The sequence below is a fragment of the Phyllobates terribilis genome, unplaced genomic scaffold (genome assembly GCF_046119375.1).
Source record: "Phyllobates terribilis strain yellow unplaced genomic scaffold, ASM4611937v1 Scaffold_5__5_contigs__length_657084704, whole genome shotgun sequence".
Lineage (NCBI taxonomy): Eukaryota > Metazoa > Chordata > Amphibia > Anura > Dendrobatidae > Phyllobates > Phyllobates terribilis.
The window spans coordinates 318,446,967-318,470,808 of NW_027362765.1; the positions used below are offsets into that span (position 1 = coordinate 318,446,967).

At 42.7% G+C, this 23,842-nt stretch overlaps 1 protein-coding gene across 2 annotated transcripts in view; it reads right to left on the minus strand.

The window, feature by feature from the left end:
• Nucleotides 1-8,045: 8,045 nt before the first annotated feature.
• LOC141273100 (uncharacterized) overlaps nucleotides 8,046-23,842 on the minus strand; it is a 101,865-nt gene continuing 86,068 nt past the window's right edge. For both annotated transcript variants that reach the window (XM_073684483.1, XM_073684482.1), the window contains exon 9: nucleotides 8,046-9,593. In XM_073684483.1, coding sequence (XP_073540584.1) covers nucleotides 8,464-9,593 — 1,130 coding nt within the window. In that variant the 3' untranslated portion in view covers nucleotides 8,046-8,463. The remainder of the gene's footprint in view (nucleotides 9,594-23,842) is intronic.

Below are 23,842 nucleotides of genomic sequence, written 5' to 3' on the forward strand. Positions count from 1 at the left end.
ACACAGCAGGGGCACATTTATAAGATTATCTCAGCACAGGAACATTTTATTTAAACAAATCCAACTGTGGAAATTATTATTATTCCAAGATCTATTGATTAAAATTAACTTTTATTCATGGGAAAACCCCTTTAATGCCACAGACCATGTAATATAAATGGACCATAAGACTAAAACCCTAGTGTTGCAAGTCTTAGATCTGTTGTAGTCACAGGACTGACTGCAGCTAAGAATACGTTAATGGGATGTATTCATGGAAGCATTAGGTCATATGGCCGTCATAAAAGGAAAGTCACACACTCGTGCCTCTATGCGCCTGTAGCATAACAGAGAGGCCTCTTTATTAGGTTATATTCAAACACAGATTTGTTGCAGGAAGTTCTTACCGCCCATGTGCTTAATGTTGTAACAACCGCATTCAGAGGTACAGATCCATCAGTCGCATAAGTGTCTACAACAAATCTGTCATCTCTGAATTTACCCTTGCATGTCAAATTAAACCAAACAATCCACACTAAGGCCGGTTTCAGATTAGCGTTTTTGAGCGCAGTGTTATTTTCTAAAATCCATAAGCATATTGCGCACCTATCTTTAACATGGTGTGCGCAGGTGTATGCAGAGACATGCGTTGGTGTCAGTATGTCTGCGTATGCGGCATTGTGCGTGGTTTCGCCGTGCCCGGCGAACACAACATGTTGCATTTTTTGATGCTTGGAAAATGCGCAGCCATGCGCATGCGCGCTCGTAGAAACAACGCATGGTTGTCTATGGGTACACATTAGGGCGCAATGGCTTGTGCATGGCTGCGTTCAATGCACAAGCGGATGTCACACTGAGCATGCCCAGGAAGTGATTTTCAGGCCCTCCCAAATCCCTCCCAAATACCAGCTGTATAAAAAGGGGGTGTGGAGAAAAGGAAGTCCAAGACGCTGGATCTCTGTCTTGCTCTTCTCCTTTCTTCTTCACACGCCACAGCGAAGGAAAATGCCATTTTCAACGATAAATCCAGGTTACGATAGTAGCTTTGCATGTCGAGATCCATCTTGCATCTGGATACAGCAGCAAAAGGAGATGATTTCCTCTCTGCAGGGTCTATTCATACATTCCACTTAAAACACACCCAATGGGCATGGCTTGTCAGGAAAATTCAAGAAAACAATTCTGGAAATATTGAACGCATGTGCACAAAAAACGAAACGCATGCCAAGACGCATACAAACACAAGCATGCGCTGCGTTTTTTTGCCACCATGTGTACGCTGATGCGGATAAACATCGCTGCATAAGCATGCATTGCATGCTTTTTGGCATGCGTATATGCATGTGCATGATACGCAGCGTACCGAAACGCTAATGTGAAAGTAGCCTAACGCCTTGAAAAAATACGTGTTATCTCATGATAGTCACTGGATGCTAGCAATATCCTGTATCATTGTCAAAAAGCTAAACTCTTAAAAAATGTAATGGCAACTGTGCTCTAAAGTGGGGATATGTTCACAAATATTTACAGAGTATAATATAGCACTACTGCTGATCGACCCCTACACCTCTATAATACCTACTCAATTTGAGTGAGTGATCAGCAATGTGCCTCTCTAATTCAATGCTCTAATATAAACTTAAAGGAAATATGTGCTATCACAAAATGACATTGTTTCAATCAGGCTTTTTTGCCAATTTTCTTTTAAGCTATATCACAATCTTTAGTAGAAAGTTTAAACTAGAAATGTTGCACTTTTCCCACTGACCACTGGGGCTTTTTTTTAGATTCATACTTCCTGGTGTTTCAGGAAATTCACATGCACATTAGCAATAATGAAAAGACTGACCCTATCTTTTATATTGAATCATCTAATGAGCATGTGCAAAGGTCATTCGGAATGGAAGCGGAGCAGGGGAAACTGTGACATCATCTATTATGAATGGTGGATCCGTTCTTATCAGCTGTGTATAGACGTGTTACCTGTCACTTTAATTCAGCCTATGACGACAAGTAACCTGCTGAAAACTGTTCCTCAAAGGACAGGAAGTATGATTTTAAAAAAGTTGTTTCTTAATGAAGATCATGATCTAAAAAAAAAAAAAATTGCCAAAAATGTTTGGAAAGTACTAGTGATACTAGTGATGAGCGAGCATGCTCGTTACTTAAGATTTACGAGCATTCTCGGGTGTTTTCCGAGTATCTTTGGCGTGCTCGAATGTTATGTTTGAGTCACTGTGTGTGCATGATTTGCGACTGTTTGACAGCTTTAATACATGTGAGGAATGCCTGTTTGTTAGGCATTCATCACATGTATTAAAGCTGTCAGTCGCAAATCATGCACACACAGTGACTCAAACATAACAATCGAGCATGCTGCAAATACTCGGCGAGCACCCAAGCATGCTCGCCGAAAGGGTTAACAGAACACGCTCGCTCATAACTAGAAAATACATGTAACACAAAAGCCTGATTGAAACAATTTTCTTGTGACACTTTCCCTTTAAATATAATGCTTCATGTATTATAGAGCATATGGTTTATAACCTGTACTGAAATTTACTGGATGGAACTTGTTATTTCAGTCCTCAATTACCATAGCTTTTTCTTTCTAATACAGCTTTTCCATGCAGACTATCAATCCAGAATTTAAGATCTCAGATTCTGCTTTAGAAAGTGGAAATGTAGATCATCAGGCATGCTGGCATGTCATGCTATAACAATTTTCTATGTGTGAATATAGAGTGCTCAGCATAAATGAGCACACACCCTTTAAAAAGTAAGATTTTGCTCAATATCTCACTGAACACACAGAATAATTTCCAAAATTTTGAGAAGACTGAATTTCATAGAACACTTTTTAGCCCATAACATGAAAGATTAATATAACTGTCATTACAAAATCTTCAGTTTTACTCAAATTAGTTGATGCAAAAAGGAGTACACCCCAAAAACTACTAGATCTAATATTTTACATGAACTCTGATTTTTAAGGATAGCACCAAGTCTTCTCAGCATGAAATGAACAAGTTGGTGAAATATTGCAACATCTTTTTCCATTCTTCAATAATGATCTCTTTTAGAGTCCGACTGCTGTATGGAGAGTGATGCTCAACTTGTCTCTTCAGATTTCCCCATAGGTGTTCGGTTAGGTTCAAATCACAAGACATACTTGGCCATTGAATCACATTTAGGCTGTGTGCCCACGATGCATTTTTTAATAGTTTCCGCAGCGGCAATAACGCTGCAGAAACACTTAAAAAACGCATGGTAGAAGGTCTGCCATGTTCCCCAATGATAATCCGCATGTGCTGTGCACATACTGCAGAAACGCTTATAAAACGCATGGTAGAAGGTCTGTAATGTTCCCCAATGATAATCCGCATGTGCTGTGTACATACTGCGGAAACGCTTATAAAACGCATGGTAGAAGGTCTGTAATGTTCCCCAATGATAATCCCCATGTGCTGTGCACATACTGCAGAAACGCTTATAAAACGCATGGTAGAAGGTCTGCAATGTTCCCCAATGATAATCCGCATGTGCTGTGCACATACTGCAGAAACGCTTATAAAACGCATGGTAGAAGGTCTGCAATGTTCCCCAATGATAATCCGCATGTGCTGTGCACATACTGCAGAAACGCTTATAAAACGCATGGTAGAAGGCCTGTAATGTTCCCCAATGATAATCCGCATGTGCTGTGCACATACTGCAGAAACGCTTATAAAACGCATGGTAGAAGGTCTGCAATGTTCCCCAATGATAATCCCCATGTGCTGTGCACATACTGCAGAAACGCTTATAAAACGCATGGTAGAAGGTCTGCAATGTTCCCCAATGATAATCCGCATGTGCTGTGCACATACTGCAGAAACGCTTATAAAACGCATGGTAGAAGGTCTGTAATGTTCCCCAATGATAATCCGCATGTGCTGTGCACATACTGCAGAAACGCTTATAAAACGCATGGTAGAAGGTCTGTAATGTTCCCCAATGATAATCCGCATGTGCTGTGCACATACTGCAGAAACGCTTATAAAACGCATGGTAGAAGGTCTGCAATGTTCCCCAATGATAATCCGCATGTGCTGTGTACATACTGCAGAAACGCTTATAAAACGCATGGTAGAAGGTCTGCCATGTTCCCCAATGATAATCCGCATGTGCTGTGCGTATGCTGCGGAAATTTCCACTGCGGATTATCATTGCGGAAAAAAACGCAGTGCTACCAATTATTTTGCGGAAGATCTGCGTTTTCGCCGCCATTGACTTGCATTGGAACGCATGGAATCCGCATCACTGCATCTGTACATGCAGAATCCATGTGTTTCAATGTGCGGATGGTACCCGGGTCTGGAGGAGAGGAGACTCTCCTCCAGACCCGGGTACCATAGAACCTGTGAAAAAAAGAATAAAATAAAAAATAAATATTATATTTACCTTCTGATGGCCCCCGGTGTCTTTGTCTTCACTTGCCGGCAGCTCGCAGTGGACTGGAGGACCTGCGCTGACGTCATTTAGTCATGTGACGGGTCACGCGACCGCTGACGTCGGCAGATCCTTCGGTGTACCACGAGCTGCCGGCAAGCCAAGACGGATGGAATAAAGACTCCGGAGGCCATCAGAAGGTAAGTATAGATTTATTTTTTACCATTCTTTACGGTCACACTATATAAATCCATGCCGTTTGCATGGATTTATATAGTGTGACCAAGTTGTCAAGCACTTTCCAAGTGATGCTAAAATCGCTTGGAAAGCACTTGTCATCCCGCATGCGGAAATGCATGTGAAGAACGCTACACTTCCGCTTGTCCCTGGCAGGAAAATGCATGTACAATCCGCATGTACAATCCGCATGTACAATCCGCATGTACAATCCGCATGTACAGCCCACATGTACAATCCGCATGCGTTTTTTCTGCCAGGGAGATGCAGAAACGCTCAGGAAAAGTCCAGAGCATTTCTGCATCGTGGGCACACAGCCTAACCCTGTTCTTCTTCAGAATTGCAACAGTGGCCTTAGATGTATGTTTTGGATCACTGTCATATTAGAAAAGTTCACATCTACCAAGGGCATGGAGTGATGGTAGCATCTTCTGTTTAACTTTAGAGCGGTACGTCTGTTAATTTATGATACCATGAATGAATTGTAGCTCCCCGACACCAGCATACAAACCCACATAAGGACACTGCCACCACCATGTTTAACTCTAATCCCACAGCTCCAATTAAGAATCAAGTTGGAGACACTGAAGAGAAATATGCGCAAAAATAAAACATTAATACATTTTATAAAATATTAAAAATCACTAAAACCACATATCAAAATAGCAGGTAAAGGAAAACCATTAAACCACGTGGATACATGGCCCCCACGTCTAAAGGGCAAAATGGCATCATCGGGGGTCCATCCACATCTAGATCTGCCTTCTGACAGTAAGTTTTGAATATCAGCTCTCTTCAAATGAGTACTATTGGGATCTAAAGCTCCTAAGCATTGCACTGTGCACTTTCCTATAGGCTGCTCCCTATAATCTATGTTCTTTTTGAACTACGTTTACTGTCTTGTGCCAATATATATTTCTATGTAGAAGTTTGATTCTTTTAGGTTTCTTTTCTCCAGCACAATGCACCTTAGATGTGGGGGGGCATGTATCCACGTGGTTTAATGAGTGATGATCTGGGGTTGTAACCTATTTTCACATAGCATCAGGCAGATATATTTACGGATTGGGTAACGGTTTTCCCTTCCCTGCTATTTGGACATGTGGTTTTACTGATTTTTAACATTATCTAATAAAACGTATTCATGTTTTATTTTTGCGCATATTTCTCTTCTGTCTCTATCTTGATTCTTATTTGGAGCTGTGGGGTTAGATTTACCGTTGAAGTGGTATGCATCTATTTACCTAGGACACGTGTTAATCACCATGTTTAACTATAGGCACCATGTAATTTTCTTTGTATGCTTCACCTTTGTAATGCCTTACAGTTTTGAAGCCATGAATTAAAAAAAAACATTTATCTTGGTCTCCTCACTCCAGAGAATAGAGTCCCAGTAGGCTTCGTATTTTTCAGTATGGGCCCAGACAAATTGTTGGTGGGCTTTTTTGTGCATGGGCTTTAGGAGAGGCTTACTTTGTGAATGACACCCACGCATTCCATTCCTTTGCAGTATATGCCATATCGTATGACGAGAAATACTCAACCCAGTTTGGCTTTCTACTTATTTAGCTAACTTCAGTGAACTTGCAAGTTGATTTTCCTCAACCCTTATCAGAAGATGATCCTGTTTAGGTGATAACTTCCATGGGCGGCCTCGACATCTCTGTGAGATGGTTGTGTGGCACCCCAGAGGGTCTGGTTGCCACAGTGGTAGTAATACCATGTCTGGGAGCAAAACAGGAGTTTCCTGGTCAGGGAACACACTACATGCAACACCTCCTGCCCCAGGCCAGAAAAGGGAGGATCCAGCCCTTTATAACTGGATCTGGAGGCGGGGTTAGTCAGTTTTAGTTTAGTCTAGTGTCAGGAGTCAGATAGGACACGAAGGAGCAAGGAGCCAGGGACTGGAGCTAGAGTTAGCTAGTCCTGGCCAGTGCACACAGAGGACCGGACACCGGAGTCCGAGGCTGTGGGACCCTTCAGGCCCAGCAGCAGATACCGCAGGGCAGGGGATTGCAGGTCTCCTGGCCCAACAGAAGCCCGGAGGCTCAGCCACACGAAAGGACCAGTACCGCCACAGAGGAGCGAGGAATACACGGGATCCGAGTCGCCAGCCATACGGGTGAGCACAGCACGTCACACTCAGGGACGTGGGCTAGAACACGACTATGAGCGGAGTAGCCAAAGAGTACAGTCAGAACGGCAGGCCTACAACTCTACCTGGCCTGGGGGATTCTAGGATTGCTCCCATACTGACCAGGCCCTCATCCCTAGCAAGTACTCCCGTTGAGGCCTATATAATTACCACCAGTAAAGACCCTAGGACTGCACTGCAAAGACTCCGTGTTATCATTACTGATCCCGGCACTATCACCACCATCATCCATACACGCTGCCCTGAAGCTCCACTCTTCCTGTGGGGAGTCACATCACCTTGTTGCATACACCATCAGCTTCAGTGGACTGCTCTGCAGCGGCGGTTCCCAATAACCGCATTCCACAGGTGGCGTAGTCGGACTATACAAACAGATTTACATATACTACCCCTGGTTTGACCGCCCTGGGTCACGGACCGGGTCGCCATGGTGACTACAACCCCCAGCATCTACAAGGCCCGGCTCCGGGTATCCCACTGCTCAGGGGGCGCGTCAGTTGCATTTCCATCTTTGTTAAATTTTTGTATCACTATTGCTACAGTGTTCTGATATGTAAAGCTTTGCTGATCTTAGAGCTTTCACCTTTCTTGTCTAAAGAAATTATTTTTTTTCTCAGGTCTTGTGACATTTTTCTTCCATTGATGACAGCATGAAATTGGAAGGGGTTTTCTTTGTTAAGTAAGGACCTTTTATTTTCAACTGCCTGCTGGACACCTGTTTAATGAATAATTAGACTTACGTGTGGTTGAATTCTTGTTGATTCAAATTTTGGAATCTAAATTTTATCTTTGCTTCTAAGACTTTCATTGTGGTGTACTCATTTTTACAACATGGTCTTGAATAAATCTGTTAGGAAAATTACTTTTATGGGCATGCAAAATAACAAATATTGTTTGCAAATCAATGGCCCACATTTTTGGGAATATTTAGTAGCATGGTATACAATAGAAAATGTTGATTCTGAAAGGAAACTAAAGATTTTCTGACAAATCTGTTGGTGTGTACTCATTTATACTAAGCACTGTATTTCTCTTTTTGAACTTGGTTCTCACTACATTTTTCAAGAAGATACCCTTCAACCATTCATATGAATGTTTCTCTGTGGCTTCAAGCAAAATTTGGCCGTTTGCCTGAAGTACTGGGAGTGATCGATGTGACATTCCAAAACGATGAGAAATTCTTGGTTAGACATCCATTTTAATTTCTTTTCATACATTTATAGCGGGATAAAAGGGAGAAGCTATCATGAATTGGAAAAGACCACTCCAAGCTCTGTGTGAACAAATTTACTTTCAAAGAAATGGCTTTGGGTAATCCAAATTCAGAAAATGAGACATATTCACAAAATTAAATAAAAAAAATGAAAGCCTTAAAAATGTTTTGTTATAAAAGCTGCATCCATACAAAGTATCAATGGCAGCCATATTCATTTCTCAAGTATTTCTCTGTAAAGTCAAGAAACTGTTTAACAGTAAGGGACATTGTGAAAAAAACACTTCCAATTAAAACTTTACTTTGGGTGTGAAAGGTCTCATATAAAACTTTCCTCCTATATATTTTCCAAGAAGTCGGTCTAGACCTCTGCCCAAGTTGTTCCCCACAAGTCAAATCTGACATTGTATGAAAAGATTTACAATTTTAAGAAAATATTTCTGAAAAACTAAACAAAGTGAAGTCTTTGATGTACAGCGAGCCCCGAATTACTTGTAAAATTCTTCCCACAATGCGAGCAAGAAAATGGCTTTTCTCCTGTGTGAGTTCTTTGATGTAACAAGAGATTAGCTCTCCGGTTAAAGACTTTGCTGCATTCAAAACAAGCAAAGGGCTTTTCTCCGGTGTGAATCTTCTTATGTCTAATGAAATTTGACTTATCGTTAAAGCATTTCCCACATTCCGGACACACAAATGGCTTCTCTCCTTTGTGAATACGTTCATGTGTTAGCAGCTGGGAGTTATTGGCAAAACATTTCCCGCAGGCTGCACAAGAAAATGGTTTCTCTCCTTTGTGAATCATCTGGTGGATGATGAGACTGGATTTATCGTTAAATTTCTCATCACACTCCAAACAGGAAAACTGCTTCCCTTCCATGTGGAAAATTTTATGTCGGACCAATTCCGCTTTGCTAGTGTAACGCTTCCCACAATCACAGCAGGAAAATGGCTTCTCACCAGTGTGGGTTCTCTGATGAATTAGAAGATTGGCTTTGCGATTAAAGCCTTTCCCACACTCGCTGCATGAAAACGGTTTCTCCCCCGTGTGGATTCTCTTGTGCCTTCCAAAGTTTGATTTGTCATTGAAGCTTTTTCCGCACTCTTGACAGACAAAAGGTTTTTCTCCCCTGTGGATCCTTAGGTGAGTCACCAGATGAGAGTTACTCTTAAAACTCTTGCCACATTCTGAACAACTAAAGGGCTTTTCTCCTGCATGAATCCTCAAATGTATTAAGAGATGGGAATTACTAGGAAAGCATTTGCCACACACCGAACAGACTAGCGGAACCTTCCCTCGATGCAATCTTCTATGCATAACCAAATCATTATTTCTAGGAAAACACTTCCCACAATCTGTACATAGGTGCTGTCTACTTCCCAATTTTGGCTGGCTTTTAACTCCAGGGTCTTGAAAATACTGGTCACGTCTGTAGTGAAAAGAATTTAAAGTTGGATTTTGAGTTAATTGCAGCATTTCAGAATTATAGTTGGGACCAAGGTAAAAATTCTGATAAGTATTCTGGTTTACTAGGGTAGGACAGTGACGGATTCCTGAAGTCTGTCCATTGTCTTCAAGGGCTGAAAAGAGGGAAAAAAAACATGATGAAAAAAGTTAAAGTGTGTATTATGCAGTAAGGCTAAGTGCCCACAATGCAGAAATGCTGCTGATTTTTTCTGCATCTCCCTGGCAGGAAAAACGCATGCGGCTTTTACATGCGTTTTTCCCGCCAGGTAGAAGCGTTTGTCAAGCGGTTTTGCATGCATTTCTGCATGCGGGTTATCAAGCGCTTTTCCAAGCGATGTTAGTATCACTTGGAAAGTGCTTGACAACTTGGTCACACTATATAAATCCATGCAACCGGCATGGATTTATATACTGTGACCAAGTTAATAGTTAAAAAAAAGAATAAAAATGGTAAAAAATAATAAAAAAAACCATTATACTCACCTTCTGATGGCCCGCGGTCTTCTCTCCGGTGGGTCCTGGCTCCCCGGTGGCTCGCGGTGGTGTAAAAGGACCTTCCATGACGTCATTTAGTCATGTGACAGGTCACGCGACCGCTGACCTGTCACATGACTAAATTACGTCATGGGAGGTCCTTTTACACCATCGCGAGCCACCGGGGAGCCAGGACACACCAGAGAGAAGACCGCGGGCCATCAGAAGGTGAGTATAATGTTTATTTTAAATTCTTTTTTTTTTACAGGTTCTATGGTACCCGGGTCTGGATGAGAGTCTCCTCTTCTCCAGACCTGGGTACCATACGCACATTGAATCGCTTAACATTCGCATGCGCACATGTAGTCATGAGGATATTATGCGATTCAATGCAAGTCAATGGCAGCAATTACGCCGTGTTTCCGCAGAAATAATGGACATGCTGTGGATTTTTCCGCAATGATAATCCGCAGCGGAAATTTCCGGAGCATGTGCACAGCACATGCGGATTATCATTGGGGACCATGGGGCACGTATTACCAAGCGTTTTTTAAGCGTTTTCGCTGTGGAAATTCCATGGCAAAAATGCTTGAAAAACGTATAGTGGGCACGTAGCCTAAGGGTCTTTCACACCCTCCACACAGGAATAAATCTGTCAGGAGGATTTATGTCTCACTACAAAATCTGAGGAATCTGCTACAGAGACAATAAGGGCATCAGGCCTATGATCTTACATGGATGTTAGGACCATAAAACTTTCACACCACTAATCTAATCCAATTAAGGACTCACTCTCCAAGCTCAGTTTGTTTGTTTATTTCAATGTCAATTTCTTATGCCATGCATCTGCTTTTCTTTTTTTTCTTTGTGTGCATATATTTGTGTTTCTTCATATATCATGTTATTCCATACCATGCCTGAAGAAGGGACCTAAGTTGTCCCAAAAGCTTGCCTTGTAACATCATTTATTTTATTTTTGTTAGCCATTAAAAGGTATCATAACTACAAGATTATCTTGTTTTTCCCACTGAGAGCAATCTTTTTTCAACTGGCTAACACGGTACCAACCACCACTAAATGGAGGATACCAGAATGTACCGTACATCTGTGGAACTAAAAGATCTTCTGAAGAAACTGGCACAACTGGATAGTGACATCTTCTTTTTAACCAGATGCAAGAAGGAACATTTAATATCAAAAGAACTGAGCTTAAAAAATCCTATTCGGAACACCTACAATACTTATTACACACAACACCTCTGCTACAGAACTTTGGAGAGACTACGGAATCACCTTATTCATGTTTTCTACAGCACCAAGAAGAATGTCCAAAAGGAAATACAAACTTTAAGGAGTACACTTACTGGAAATATACAGCAGAAAATGCAGCATTATACAACACAACAGTCATACCTTATAGACAACAAGAAAAATAAACTCCACAGACTTCGACTGAAAGCAGGATTCTATTCCAGCATCAGTCAAGTTCCTCCTAAGCACAACAGCATGGAGCAAAGCTGCCAGAAGGACACAGGTACACTCAACTGTGTTATATCAATTTGTCATCTCACAAACCCACCAAAATAGAACTCCATGTGCTTTCCAGAGGTCTCACATTTTGTCCTACAAAATCTCTAGACAAGACAGAACTTTGTAGTGACATGGAACAATATTTCAGTAGACTGAGACTGAAGGAGTTCTTTGATGATAAAGACGACTTGAGGCTTCTAAACAGCCAAACACAATTCAAACTAGAGGACAAGACAAAAATCATCTGACTGAACACCTCCTCCTGGCGCAACACCATATTGGACCAATATATTGACTCATTTAGACATTTGGTGCAGTCCATGATATTGGATAAAAAAAAGAAAGAAAACACCTAACATCAGTGTACAGGAGAGAAGGGCAATTCACAGCCTGAAGAACAACAAGGAGATCACTATTAAGCCTGCGGATAACAGTGGTGCCATAGTCCTTCTGAATACGACTGACTACATTAAAGAAGCACACAGACAGCTGACAGACATACAATACTACAGCAAACTGGATGATGACCCGACTCCAAAATATATGAGGGAGTTGAAAAGAGTCATCAAAGGTATGTGTACAGATTCCACATACCTTCTGGACTTCATACCTGAGAATCCCAGGATAAGTACTTTCTATATGCTTCCCAAGATTCATAAGCCAGGTAACCCAGGGAGGCCAATCATCTCAGGGGTGGGAACACTCACTGAAAAAATCTCAGGGTGGGTAGAAAAGGAACAGCTGGTAAGGAACACAGCCAGTTATTTACAGGACACCACGGACCTTTTAAGAAAGCTATCTACAATAGGTCCTCTCCCTAAGAGTGCCATTTTAGCCACCATGGATGTGGAATCCCTATGTTCAAACATCCCACATGAAGATGGATTATCCACCTGCCAAATGTTTCTTGGAGCTAATGGGATCCCTTCCGAATCTGTATTAAGACTCACCAGATTTATCCTCACACATAGCTTCTCTTTCGGCGAGGAGCTATATCTGCAGCACACTGGAACTGCTATGAGCACCAAAATGGCACCCCAGTATGCCAGCCATTTCATGGCGAAACTGGAAAATGACTTTCTAGCATCATGCTCTATCAAACCCCTGGCCTATGTTCGTTACATTGATGACATCTTAATAATCTGGACTGAATCTGAACAAGAACTTCTAAAATTCCATGACAAATTCAATAGATTTCATCCCAGCATGAACTTAACATTGGAGCACTCAAAAACAGAAATCAACTTTCTGGATACCACCATAAATATTCAAAATGGTTCAATCCAGACATCAGTGTATCAGAAACCAATTGACCATCGTTTACAGCCAGGCCCTTAGATATAATCGTATCTGTTCCAATCCAACACCTAACCCATCTTAAAAAGACATTTTTAAACCAAGGCTACCACCCCACTTACATTGATGACCAGATCATTATAGCCACAAGGATCCCTAGAAGTCAATTACTTAAGTACAGAGAAAAAGAGGAAAATAATCGTGTACCTCTGGTGGTGACCTACAATCCACAGCTTGAGGTACTGAGAAAAACTGGTAAAAAACTTCCCACATCCTACACAAGGATGACCGGCTAAAAACAATATTCAAAGACCCTCACTTGCTGTGCTATAGGCAACCTCTAAATTTATGAACCATCATGATCCGAAATTCAATGCCCTCAGATACACCAAGAGGAACTTTTCCTTGCAATGTGAAGTGCTGCAAAACCTGCATCCAATGTAGAGACCAAAGACAGGATACAGATTCCCAACACACAGCAGGAATATAAGATTTCCAGGACATTCACATGTTCCTCTTCCAATGTAGTGTACTTAATTCTGTGCACTACATGTTCTACTGGGGATCCCTATGTGGGAGAAACAGGACAGAAACTGAGAGCAAGGATGAGGTCTCATCGCCACACGATTACAGATAAAAATACCCAGGTATCGGTGGCCAAACATTTCTGTGGTCCAGGACACAACATCAACAACATGAAAGTTGTCATATTAAAAGGCAATTTTAAATCGCAAAAACATTGAAGGGTCTGGGAATACAAACTGATTATGGTCTTTCACACCCTCCACACAAGAATAAATCTGTCAGGAGAATTTATAACTCACTACAAAATCTGAAGAATCTGCCCCAGAGACAATAAGGGCATCAGGCCTATGCTCTTACATGGATATTACGACTATAAAACTTTCACACTACTAATCTAATCCAATTAAGGAGTCAATCTCCAAGCTCAGTTTGTTTGTTTATTTAAATGTCAATTTATTATGCCATGCAACTTATTTTCTTTCTCCGTTTGTGTGCATATATTTGTGTTTCTTCATATATCATGTTATACCATACCATGGTAAGGTTTTTAATATTAGAGTTAGGACTGTCCCATAAGGGTTGCTGTGAAGTGGCGGGATGGCTTTCACATTATTTTGATCAAAATTATGTTAACTAAATACCCTTTATTATTTATTATTATTTTTACACTGTGCGATTTATACATTTACTTTCAGTTATTTGGGTATTTTTCTTGTCTTTGGTTTCTCTCTGTTTAATGGCCTTGTGTGAACATGCATTTACATTTTGCATGCACATCAACTTACGTTTCAGTTCAGACCTTCAGGTTTTTTCTTTGCAGTTAGTATGCTTTAGTGCATATAAAAGGGTGTGGCCGCCCTTTGTCTGGGCTGAGACGCTCATTCTGCTTCGGCTTTATGCTTACACCAGGGATCCAGTCTCTCTGCCCTTGTCCATATGTACAGTACAGACCAAAAGTTTGGACACACCTTCTCATTTAAAGATTTTTCTGTATTTTCATGACTTTGAAAATTGTACATTCACGCTGAAGGCATCAAAACTATGAATTAACACATGCGGAATTATATACTTAACAAAAAAGTGTGAAACAACTGAAAATATGTCATATTCTAGGTTCTTCAAAGTAGCCACCTTTTGCTTTGATGACTGCTTTGCACACTCTTGGCATTCTCTTGATGAGCTTCAAGAGGTAGTCACCGGAAATGGTCTTCCAACTATCTTGAAGGAGTTCCCAGAGATGCTTAGCACTTGTTGGCCCTTTTGCCTTCACTCTGTGTTCCAGCTCACCCCAAACCATCTCGATTGGGTTCAGGTCTGGTGACTGTGGAGGCCAGGTCATCTAGCATAGCACCCCATCACTCTCCTCCTTGGTCAAATAGCCCTTACACAGCCTGGAGGTGTGTTTGGGGTCATTGTCCTGTTGAAAAATAAATGATGGTCCAACTAAACGCAAACCGGATGGAATAGCATGCCGCTGCAAGATGCTGTGGTAGCCATGCTGGTTCAGTATGCCTTCAATTTTGACTAAATCCCCAACAGTGTCACCAGCAAAGCACCCCCACACCATCAACCTCCTCCTCCATGCTTCACGGTGGGAACCAAGCATGTAGAGTCCATCCATTCACCTTTTCTGCGTCGCATAAAGACACCAAAGATCTCAAATTTGGACTCCTCAGACCAAAGCACAGATTTCCACTGGTCTAATGTCCATTCCTTGTGTTCTTTAGCCCAAACAAGTCTCTTCTGCTTGTTGCCTGTCCTTAGCAGTGGTTTCCTAGCAGCTATTTTACCATGAAGGCCTGCTGCACAAAGTCTCCTCTTAACAGTTGTTGTAGAGATGTGTCTGCTGCTAGAACTCTGTGTGGCATTGACCTGGTCTCTAATCTGAGCTGCTGTTAACCTGCGATTTCTGAGGCTGGTAACTCGGATAAACTTATCCTCAGAAGCAGAGGTGACTCTTGGTCTTCCTTTCCTGGGGTGGTCCTCATGTGAGCCAGTTTCTTTGTAGCGCTTGATGGTTTTTGCAACTGCACTTGGGGACACTTTCAAAGTTTTCCCAATTTTTCGGACTGACTGACCTTCATTTCTTAAAGTAATGATGGCCACTCTATTTTCTTTACTTAGCTGATTTTTTCTTACCATAATACAAATTCTAACAGTCTATTCAGTAGGACTATCATCTGTGTATCCATCTGACTTCTGCACAACACAACTGATGGTCCCAACCCCATTTATAAGGCAAGAAATCCCACTTATTAAACCTGACAGGGCACACCTGTGAAGTGAAAACCATTTCCGGTGACTACCTCTTGAAGCTCATCAAGAGAATGCCAAGAGTGTGCAAAGCAGTCATCAAAGCAAAAGGTGGCTACTTTGAAGAACCTAGAATATAAGACATATTTTCAGTTGTTTCACACTTTTTTGTTAAGTATATAATTCCACATGTGTTAATTCATAATTTTGATGCCTTCAGTGTGAATGTACAATTTTCAAAGTCATGAAAATACAAATAAACCTTTAAATGAGAAAGTGTGTCCAAACTTTTGGTCTGTACTGTATGTCACTTGACAAATGGTAAGGTTTTTAATATTAGAGTTAGGACTGTCCCATAAGGGTTGCCGTGAAGTGGCGGGATGGCTTTCACATTATTTTGATCAAAATTATGTTAACTAAATACCCTTTATTATTTATTATTTTTTTTTGCACTGTGCGATTTATACATTTACTTTCAGTTATTTGGGTATTTTTCTTGTCTTTGGTTTCTCTATGTTATACCATACCATGCCTGAAGAAGGGACGGACCTAAGTTGTCCCGAAAGTTTACCTCGTAACATCATTTATTTTATTTTTGTTAGCCATTAAAAGGTACCATAACTATAAGATTACCTTGTTTTTCCCACTGAGAACAATCTTTTTTCAACTGGCTAACACGGTACCGAACCACTTTTTTTCTTTTAATTAAGCAGTAATGTAATCCTGACCAGGCCTTCAAGCTAAAACTTCCATTTAAAAAGGGAATCTGTCAGAAGGATTTCACCCCATACTATTTATATGTGCAGGTAGCTCTTTCAAAGACCACTCCAGCAATACCTTTACATGGCCAGTGTAACATCCCTGGCGGCGTGCTAATATGGCTTACCATCTCCCACCATGCAAGACCGCCAACTTACCTACCAGTCCAGGCTGTGCACTGTGCTCCTCTACTTGCTGTGTTCATGTGTCTTGTTTGCAGGCTTAGGGCGACAGCGCTGGAATTTCCTGATTCTTAAAGGGACAGTGCGCGCATTCGTAATGCGTACCCAGCCTATTGCTGTGAGGCACTGGATACTTAAGGCACCCCCGCCCAGTGGGAGGTGCCTGAGCAACACTTTCTTACAGTGTGTTTTGTGCAACTGTGAGTTGCCAGGTCCTGTCTTGTATCTCGCCTGTTTTTGCCATCCTGGGGGCTGAGTACCCAGGCCTGTACCTGTGTCCTGCATCTATCCTGTTCTGCCACCCTGGAGGCTGTATACCCAGGCCTGTGTCCTGTACCTGAGACTTCTAGTCTGTTTACGCCACCCTGAGGGCTGAGTACCCGGGCCCGTACCTGTATCTTGTTCCTGTACCTCGTTCCTGTCTTAACAGTGCCCTAGCCCATTACCTGTTAGTCTCTTTGTCCATTCCTTCTCATATCCTGCAGTGTCTGAACCAGTACCAACTCGTTGTCTCTGTACTTCTATTTGTGAGTTCTGTGTCCACTCGCTACTTCATAGCAAGTACCTTGTGTGTATCTGGCTCTGCTTGTCCCGTTCCCCTGCCGCTATATCTACCTCCTATGTTCTTGCTATCTTCCTGTTTTTTCTTGACTGTCTTTTCCCTGTGAACAGAGCCCTGTTCCACCTGGTCGCGCTCCGCAGCATTCTTGCCTGGCCGCCCTCTGAAGCATTCCCGCCCGGCTCTGCTCTGCCCCCCTCTGAACCTGCGGCTCTGCTCTGCTCCGCTTGCTGTCTGCACTTGTGGCTCAGCTCTGCTCTGCCCTGCTCTACTTCCCGTCCACACCTGCGGCTCTGATCTGCTCTGCTCCATTTCCCGTCCTCACTTGCAGCTCTGCTCTGCCCTGCTAGGCTTCCCGTCCGCACCTGTGACTCTGCTCTGTCCTGCTCTGCTTCTCGTCCGCACCTGCAGCTCTGCTCTGCCCGGCTCCACTTCCCGTTGGCACCTGCGGCTCTGCCCTGCCCTGCTTCTCGTCCGCCCCTGTGGCTCTGCTCTGCTTCCTGTCTGCACCTGCGGCTCTGCTCTGCTTCCCGTCCGCACCTGTGGCTCTGCTCCTGTATCCCAGTCTGTACTGGTCCCTATCCAGCCTGTCTACCCGCCTGTCCGTATATCAGCTGTACCCGCCAGTACCTGCCCGCCTGAATATCAGCCGTACCTGCCAGCCTATCTACACACCAGCTGCACCTCCCTGTTCCTGCAAAGCCCGGTGTGGATCAACAGCTGTGTGACCAAAGTCTGCCCTGGAGTAGCACCTGGGCCACCTCCCTCGTCGGACCACGGAGTCGATTATGCCGCCGTGTATCCGTGGTCGGATCTGGCGAGACCCCCTAGGCACGCCCCTCCAGGCACTCCTCGCTTCTTGGCCCAGTGGGACCATAAACCACGCTCACTCCAAACAGTCCGGGCGTGAGCGTAACAGCCAGTCTGTTCCTCAGTTGTTAAAAAAACCAATGTTTGAATCGATATGCAAATGAGACTTAAGGACTACGGTAAATCTGAGGCCTTTGTCACTGCAGCTGTATTCCTCACCCAGCAAAGATTCCTCCTGCTTGTCTGAAAGACTCTATGATGTGTGACTTCAGTGATAGCAGCAGAGGGTATATCAATTCTAAAATATAACTTTTAATAGATGGATTAAGACAATGTGTAACATTCAATACTAACAATAGAAAGCAAAGAAAATAAGACTTAAAATGTCCCATCAGAGAAGGCTGTGCCCATTATGGGAGTAAATGGGCTTCTCTTCAGAGGAAGAGGATGAATAACTGAATAACCTCAGTATAGGGGAGTACATGTCACCAGGATTATCAGAATGAGTCCTCTTGATATAAGATCTGAAAATCCGGTCAGTGCTGGGATACAGTGAAGCCAATCCAGTGAAAACCGACTCCTAAAGCGGTGAGAACGTTCCTATTTACATTATTAACCCCTTAATAACATCTGACGTACTAATACGCGTCTGTGCCCTGGGACTTAAGAGCCAGACCCGTATTAGTACGTCATGGCGATCGCGCGCGCACACAGGCTGTGCGGGCGCGATCGCCGCCGGGTGTCAGCTGATTGTCACAGCTGACACCCGGTACTATGTGCAGGGAGCGGTCACGCACCGCTCCCAGCACATTAACCCCCGCGATGCTGCGATCGAAGTCGATCGAAGTCGATCGCGGCATTGCGGGGGCAAGGGGAGGTGATCGCCGATACTCACCTCCTCTTCCGGCTTCCAGCGCAGTCTGCAAAGGCTTCCCGGGTGTTGCCATGACGACCCGATGTCGTCATGACAACATCCGGGTCACCAGAGAGCAGGAAGATTGCTTGGACATGCGCAGTGCATCTCCAAGCAATCTTCACACTGTGCACTTCTGACAGCCTTCATGGCATAGGGATGGTGCTCCATTCCTGTGCCATGCAGGCGATCAGAAAAAAAAAAGTGAAAGTCCCAGAGTGGGACAAAGTAATAAAGTGTATAAACTGTGTGAAAGTGGAAAAAAAAAAAAAAAAAAAATGTGCAAAAATATTATAAAAAAATAAAAAAAATAATACACCAAAAATAAAAATATAATGTACCCATCAATAAATATTATTATAAAAAAAATAAAAAAAAAACAATAAAAGTACACATATTTGGTATCGCCGCGTCCGGAACAACCTGACCTATAAAACTGTCCCACTAGTTAACCCCTTCAGTGAACACGGTAAAAAAAAAAAAAAAAAAACCAAGCAAAAAACAATGCTTTATCACCATACCGCCAAACAAAAAGTGGAATAACACGCGATCAAAAAGACGCATATAAATAAAAATGATACCGCTGAAAACGTCATCTCGTCCCGCAAAAAACAAGCCGCCATATAGCTCCATCAGCCGAAAAATAAAAAAGTTATAGCTCTCAGAATAAAGCGATACTAAAAAATATTTTTTTCTATAAAATAGCTTTTATTGTGTATAAGCGCCAAAACATAGAAAAATTATACAAATGTGGTACCGCTGTAAACGTACTGACCCGAAGAGTAAAGCTGCCTCATCAATTTTACCACACGCGGAACAGAATAAAAAAAAAAAAAAAAAAACAATTCCTGAATTGTTGGTTTTTGTTTATTCTGCCTCCCAAAAATCGGAATAGAAAGCGATCAAAAAATGTCACGTGCCTGAAAATGGCACCAATAACAACGTCAAGTCATCCCGCAAAAAACGAGCCGTCACATGACTGTCTGCCAAAATTTGGAAAAATTATAGCTCTCAAAATATGGCGATGCAAAAACTAGATTTTACAAAAAATGCGTCTTTTAGTGTGTGACAGCTGTCAAGTCATAAAAACCCCATATGATTCTGGCATTGCTGTAATCACACCGACCCGAAGAATAAAGTCGTCTAATCACTTATACCGCACAAGGAACGGCGTCAAAAATAAACTCTTGAGTTAGGATTGGGCTAGGGTTAGGGCTGGGTTTGGGGCTAGGGTTGTGCTGGGGCTAGGGTTGTGCTGGGGCTAGGGTTGTGCTGGGGCTAGGGTTGTGCTGGGGCTAGGGTTGTGCTAGGGTTAGGGCTGGGGTTGGGATTTTTTTCAAAAGTAAGAAAAAAAGATGACGATATGGCGACTAGTGTTGAGAGCAAGTGCTCGCTACTTGAGTTTGCATCGGGTGCTCTGGTATGCATTTAGTATCGTGGGTATTTGAGTGACATGCTCGAGTCTCTGCCCCATATGCTTCGCGGCCAAAAAACTTTACGGGGATTGCCTGCCATGCACGAGCGATCCCCGCATGGTTTTTTTTGGGTGTCTAATAACCGTGAAACATGCGGAGCAGGGACTCGAGCATGTCACTCGAGCACACGCTGTACATGGTGCATACCTGAGTACCCGATGCAAACTCAAGTAGCGAGCACTTGCGCTCAAGAATAATGAAAACTTATTCAATATGATGACCTAATGTAAACAAATAATGTGCCGTACCTCTGGGTTCAAAATGTTCACTATACACCTTAATAAAATCTTTGAGGGGTATAGTTTCCAAAATGGGGACACTTGTGGGGGAGCTCCACTGTTTAGGCACATCACGGGCTCTCCAAACGCGACATGGTGTCCGCTAACAAATTGAATGGAAAATCGGCTCAAATTGTTAGCGGACGCCATGTTGCGTTTGGAGAGCCCCTGTGTGTCCAAACATTGGAGCTCCCCCACAAGTGACCCCATTTTGGAAACTAGACCCCCCAAGGCACCTATCTAGATGCATAGTGAGCACTTAGAACCCCCAGGTGCTTCACAAATTGATTCGTAAAAATGAAAAAGTGAAAATAAAACACTTTTTCATTTTTATGAATCAATTTGTGAAGCACCTGGGGTTCCAAGTGCTCACTATGAATCTAGATAGGTGCCTTGGGGGGTCTAGTTTCCAAAATGGGGTCACTTGTGGGGGAGCTCCAATGTTTGGGCACACAGGGACTCTCTAAATGCAACATGGTATCCGCTAACAAATTGAATGGAAAATCGGCTCAAATTGTTAGCGGACACCACATTGCGTTTGGAGAGCCCCTCTGTGCCCAAACTTTGGAGCTCCCCCACAAGTGACCCCATTTTGGAAACTAGACCCCCCAAGGCACCTTTCTAGATGCATAGTGAGCACTTGGAACCCCCAGGTGCTTCACAAATTGATTCGTAAAAATGAAAAAGTGAAAAAAAAAACACTTTTTCATTTTTATGAATCAATTTGTGAAGCACCTGGGGTTCCAAGTGCTCACTATGAATCTAGATAGGTGCCTTGGGGGGTCTAGTTTCCAAAATGGGGTCACTTGTGGGGGAGCTCCAATGTTTGAGCACACAGGGACTCTCCAAATGCAACATGATATCCGCTAACAAATTGTCGGCTCAAATTGTTAGCGGATATCATGTTGCATTTGGAGAGTCCCTGTGTGCCCAAACATTGGAGCTCCTCCACAAGTGACCCCATTTTGGAAACTAGACCCCCCAAGGCACCTATCTAGATGCATAGTGAGCACTTGGAACCCCTAGGTGCTTCACAAATTAATTCGTAAAAATGAAAAAGTGTTTTTTTTTTCACTTTTTCATTATTACGAATCAATTTGTGAAGCACCTGGGGGTTCCAAGTGCTCACTATGCATCTAGAAAGGTGCCTTGGGGGGTCTAGTTTCCAAAATGGGGTCACTTGTGGGGGAGCTCCAAAGTTTGGGCACAGAGGGGCTCTCCAAACGCAATGTGGCGTCCGCTAACAATTTGAGCCGATTTTCCATTCAATTTGTTAGCGGATACCATGTTGCATTTAGAGAGTCCCTGTGTGCCCAAACATTGGAGCTCCCCCACAAGTGACCCCATTTTGGAAACTAGACCCCCCAAGGCACCTATCTAGATGCATAGTGAGCACTTGGAACCCCTAGGTGCTTCACAAATTAATTCGTAAAAATGAAAAAGTGTTTTTTTTTTCACTTTTTCATTGTTACGAATCAATTTGTGAAGCACCTGGGGGTTCCAAGTGCTCACTATGCATCTAGATAGGTGCCTTGGGGGGTCTAGTTTCCAAAATGGGGTCACTTGTGGGGGAGCTCCAATGTTTGGGCACACAGCAGCTCTCCAAACGCAACATGGTGTCGCTAACAATTTGAGCCAATTTTGCGTTAAATTTGTTAGCGGACACCATGTTGCATTTAGAGAGCCGCTGTGTGCCCAAATATTGGAGCTCCCCCACAAGTGACCCCATTTTGGAAACTAGACCACCCAAGGCACCTATCTAGATGCATAGTGAGCACTTGGAACCCTCAGGTGCTTCACAAATTGATTCATACAAATGAAAAAGTGTTTTTTTTTTCACTTTTTCATTGTTACGAATCAATTTGTGAAGCACCTGGGGGTTCCAAGTGCTCACTATGCATCTAGATAGGTGCCTTGGGGGGTCTAGTTTCCAAAATGGGGTCACTTGTGGGGGAGCTCCAATGTTTGGGCACACAGGGACTCTCTAAATGCAACATGGTGTCCTCTAACAAATTTAACGGAAAATCGGCTCAAATTGTTAGCGACACCATGTTGCGTTTGGAGAGCCGCTGTGTGCCCAAACATTGGAGCTCCCCCACAAGTGACCCCATTTTGGAAACTAGACCCCCCAAGGCACCTATCTAGATGCATTGTGAGCACTTGGAACACTCAGGTGCTTCACAAATTGATTCATAAAAATGAAAAAGTGTTTTTTTTTTTTCACTTTTTCATTGTTACGAATCAATTTGTGAAGCACCTGGGGGTTCCAAGTGCTCACTATGCATCTAGAAAGGTGCCTTGGGGGGTCTAGTTTCCAAAATGGGGTCACTTGTGGGGGAGCTCCAAAGTTTGGGCACACATGGGCTCTCCAAACACAACATGGCGTCCGCTAATTATTCAAGCAAATTTTACAATCAAAAAGTCAAATAGCGCTCCTTCCCTTCCGAGCCCTGCCGTGCGCCCAAACAGTATTTTTTCCCCAAATATTGGGTATCTGCGTGCCCAGGGGAAATTGCACAACAAATTTTGGGGTCCATTTTTTCTTGTTACCCCTGTGAAAATAAAAAAAATTGGGTCTAAATTAACATTTTTGTGAAAAAAGTTAAATGTTCATTTTTTTCTTCCACATTCAAAAAATTCCTGTGAAGCACCTGAAGGGTTAATAAAGTTCTTGAATGTGGTTTTGAGCACCTTGAGGGGTGCAGTTTTTAGAATGGTGTCACTTTTGGGTATTTTCTGTCATAAAGACCTCTCAAAGTGACTTCAAATGTGATGTGGTCCCTAAAAAAATGGTTTTGTAAATTTTGTTGGAAAAATGAGAAATCGCTGGTCAACTTTTAACCCTTATAGCTCCCTAACAAAAAAAAATTTTGGTTCCAAAATTGTGCTGATGTAAAGTAGACATGTGGGAAATGTTATTTATTAACTCTTTTGTGTGACATATCGCTCTGATTTCAGGGCTTAAAAATTCAAATTTTGAAAATTGCAAAATTTTCAAAATTTTTGCCAAATTTCCGTTTTTTTCACAAATAAACGCAAGTGATATCGAAGAAATTTTTCCACAATCATGAAGTACAATATGTCACGAAAAAACAATCTCAGAATCAGGGGGATCCGTTGAAGCGTTCCAGAGTAATTACCTCATAAATTGACAGTGGTCAGAATTGTAAAAATTGGCCCGGTCATTAACGTGCAAACCACCCGCGGGGCTTAAGGGGTTAATCCACCACTGAGGACCTGTACACTGTATTCGATTGTAAGGACGTCTACAATGATCACAGAGTTCTCCAAAGATATTAAATTGTGTG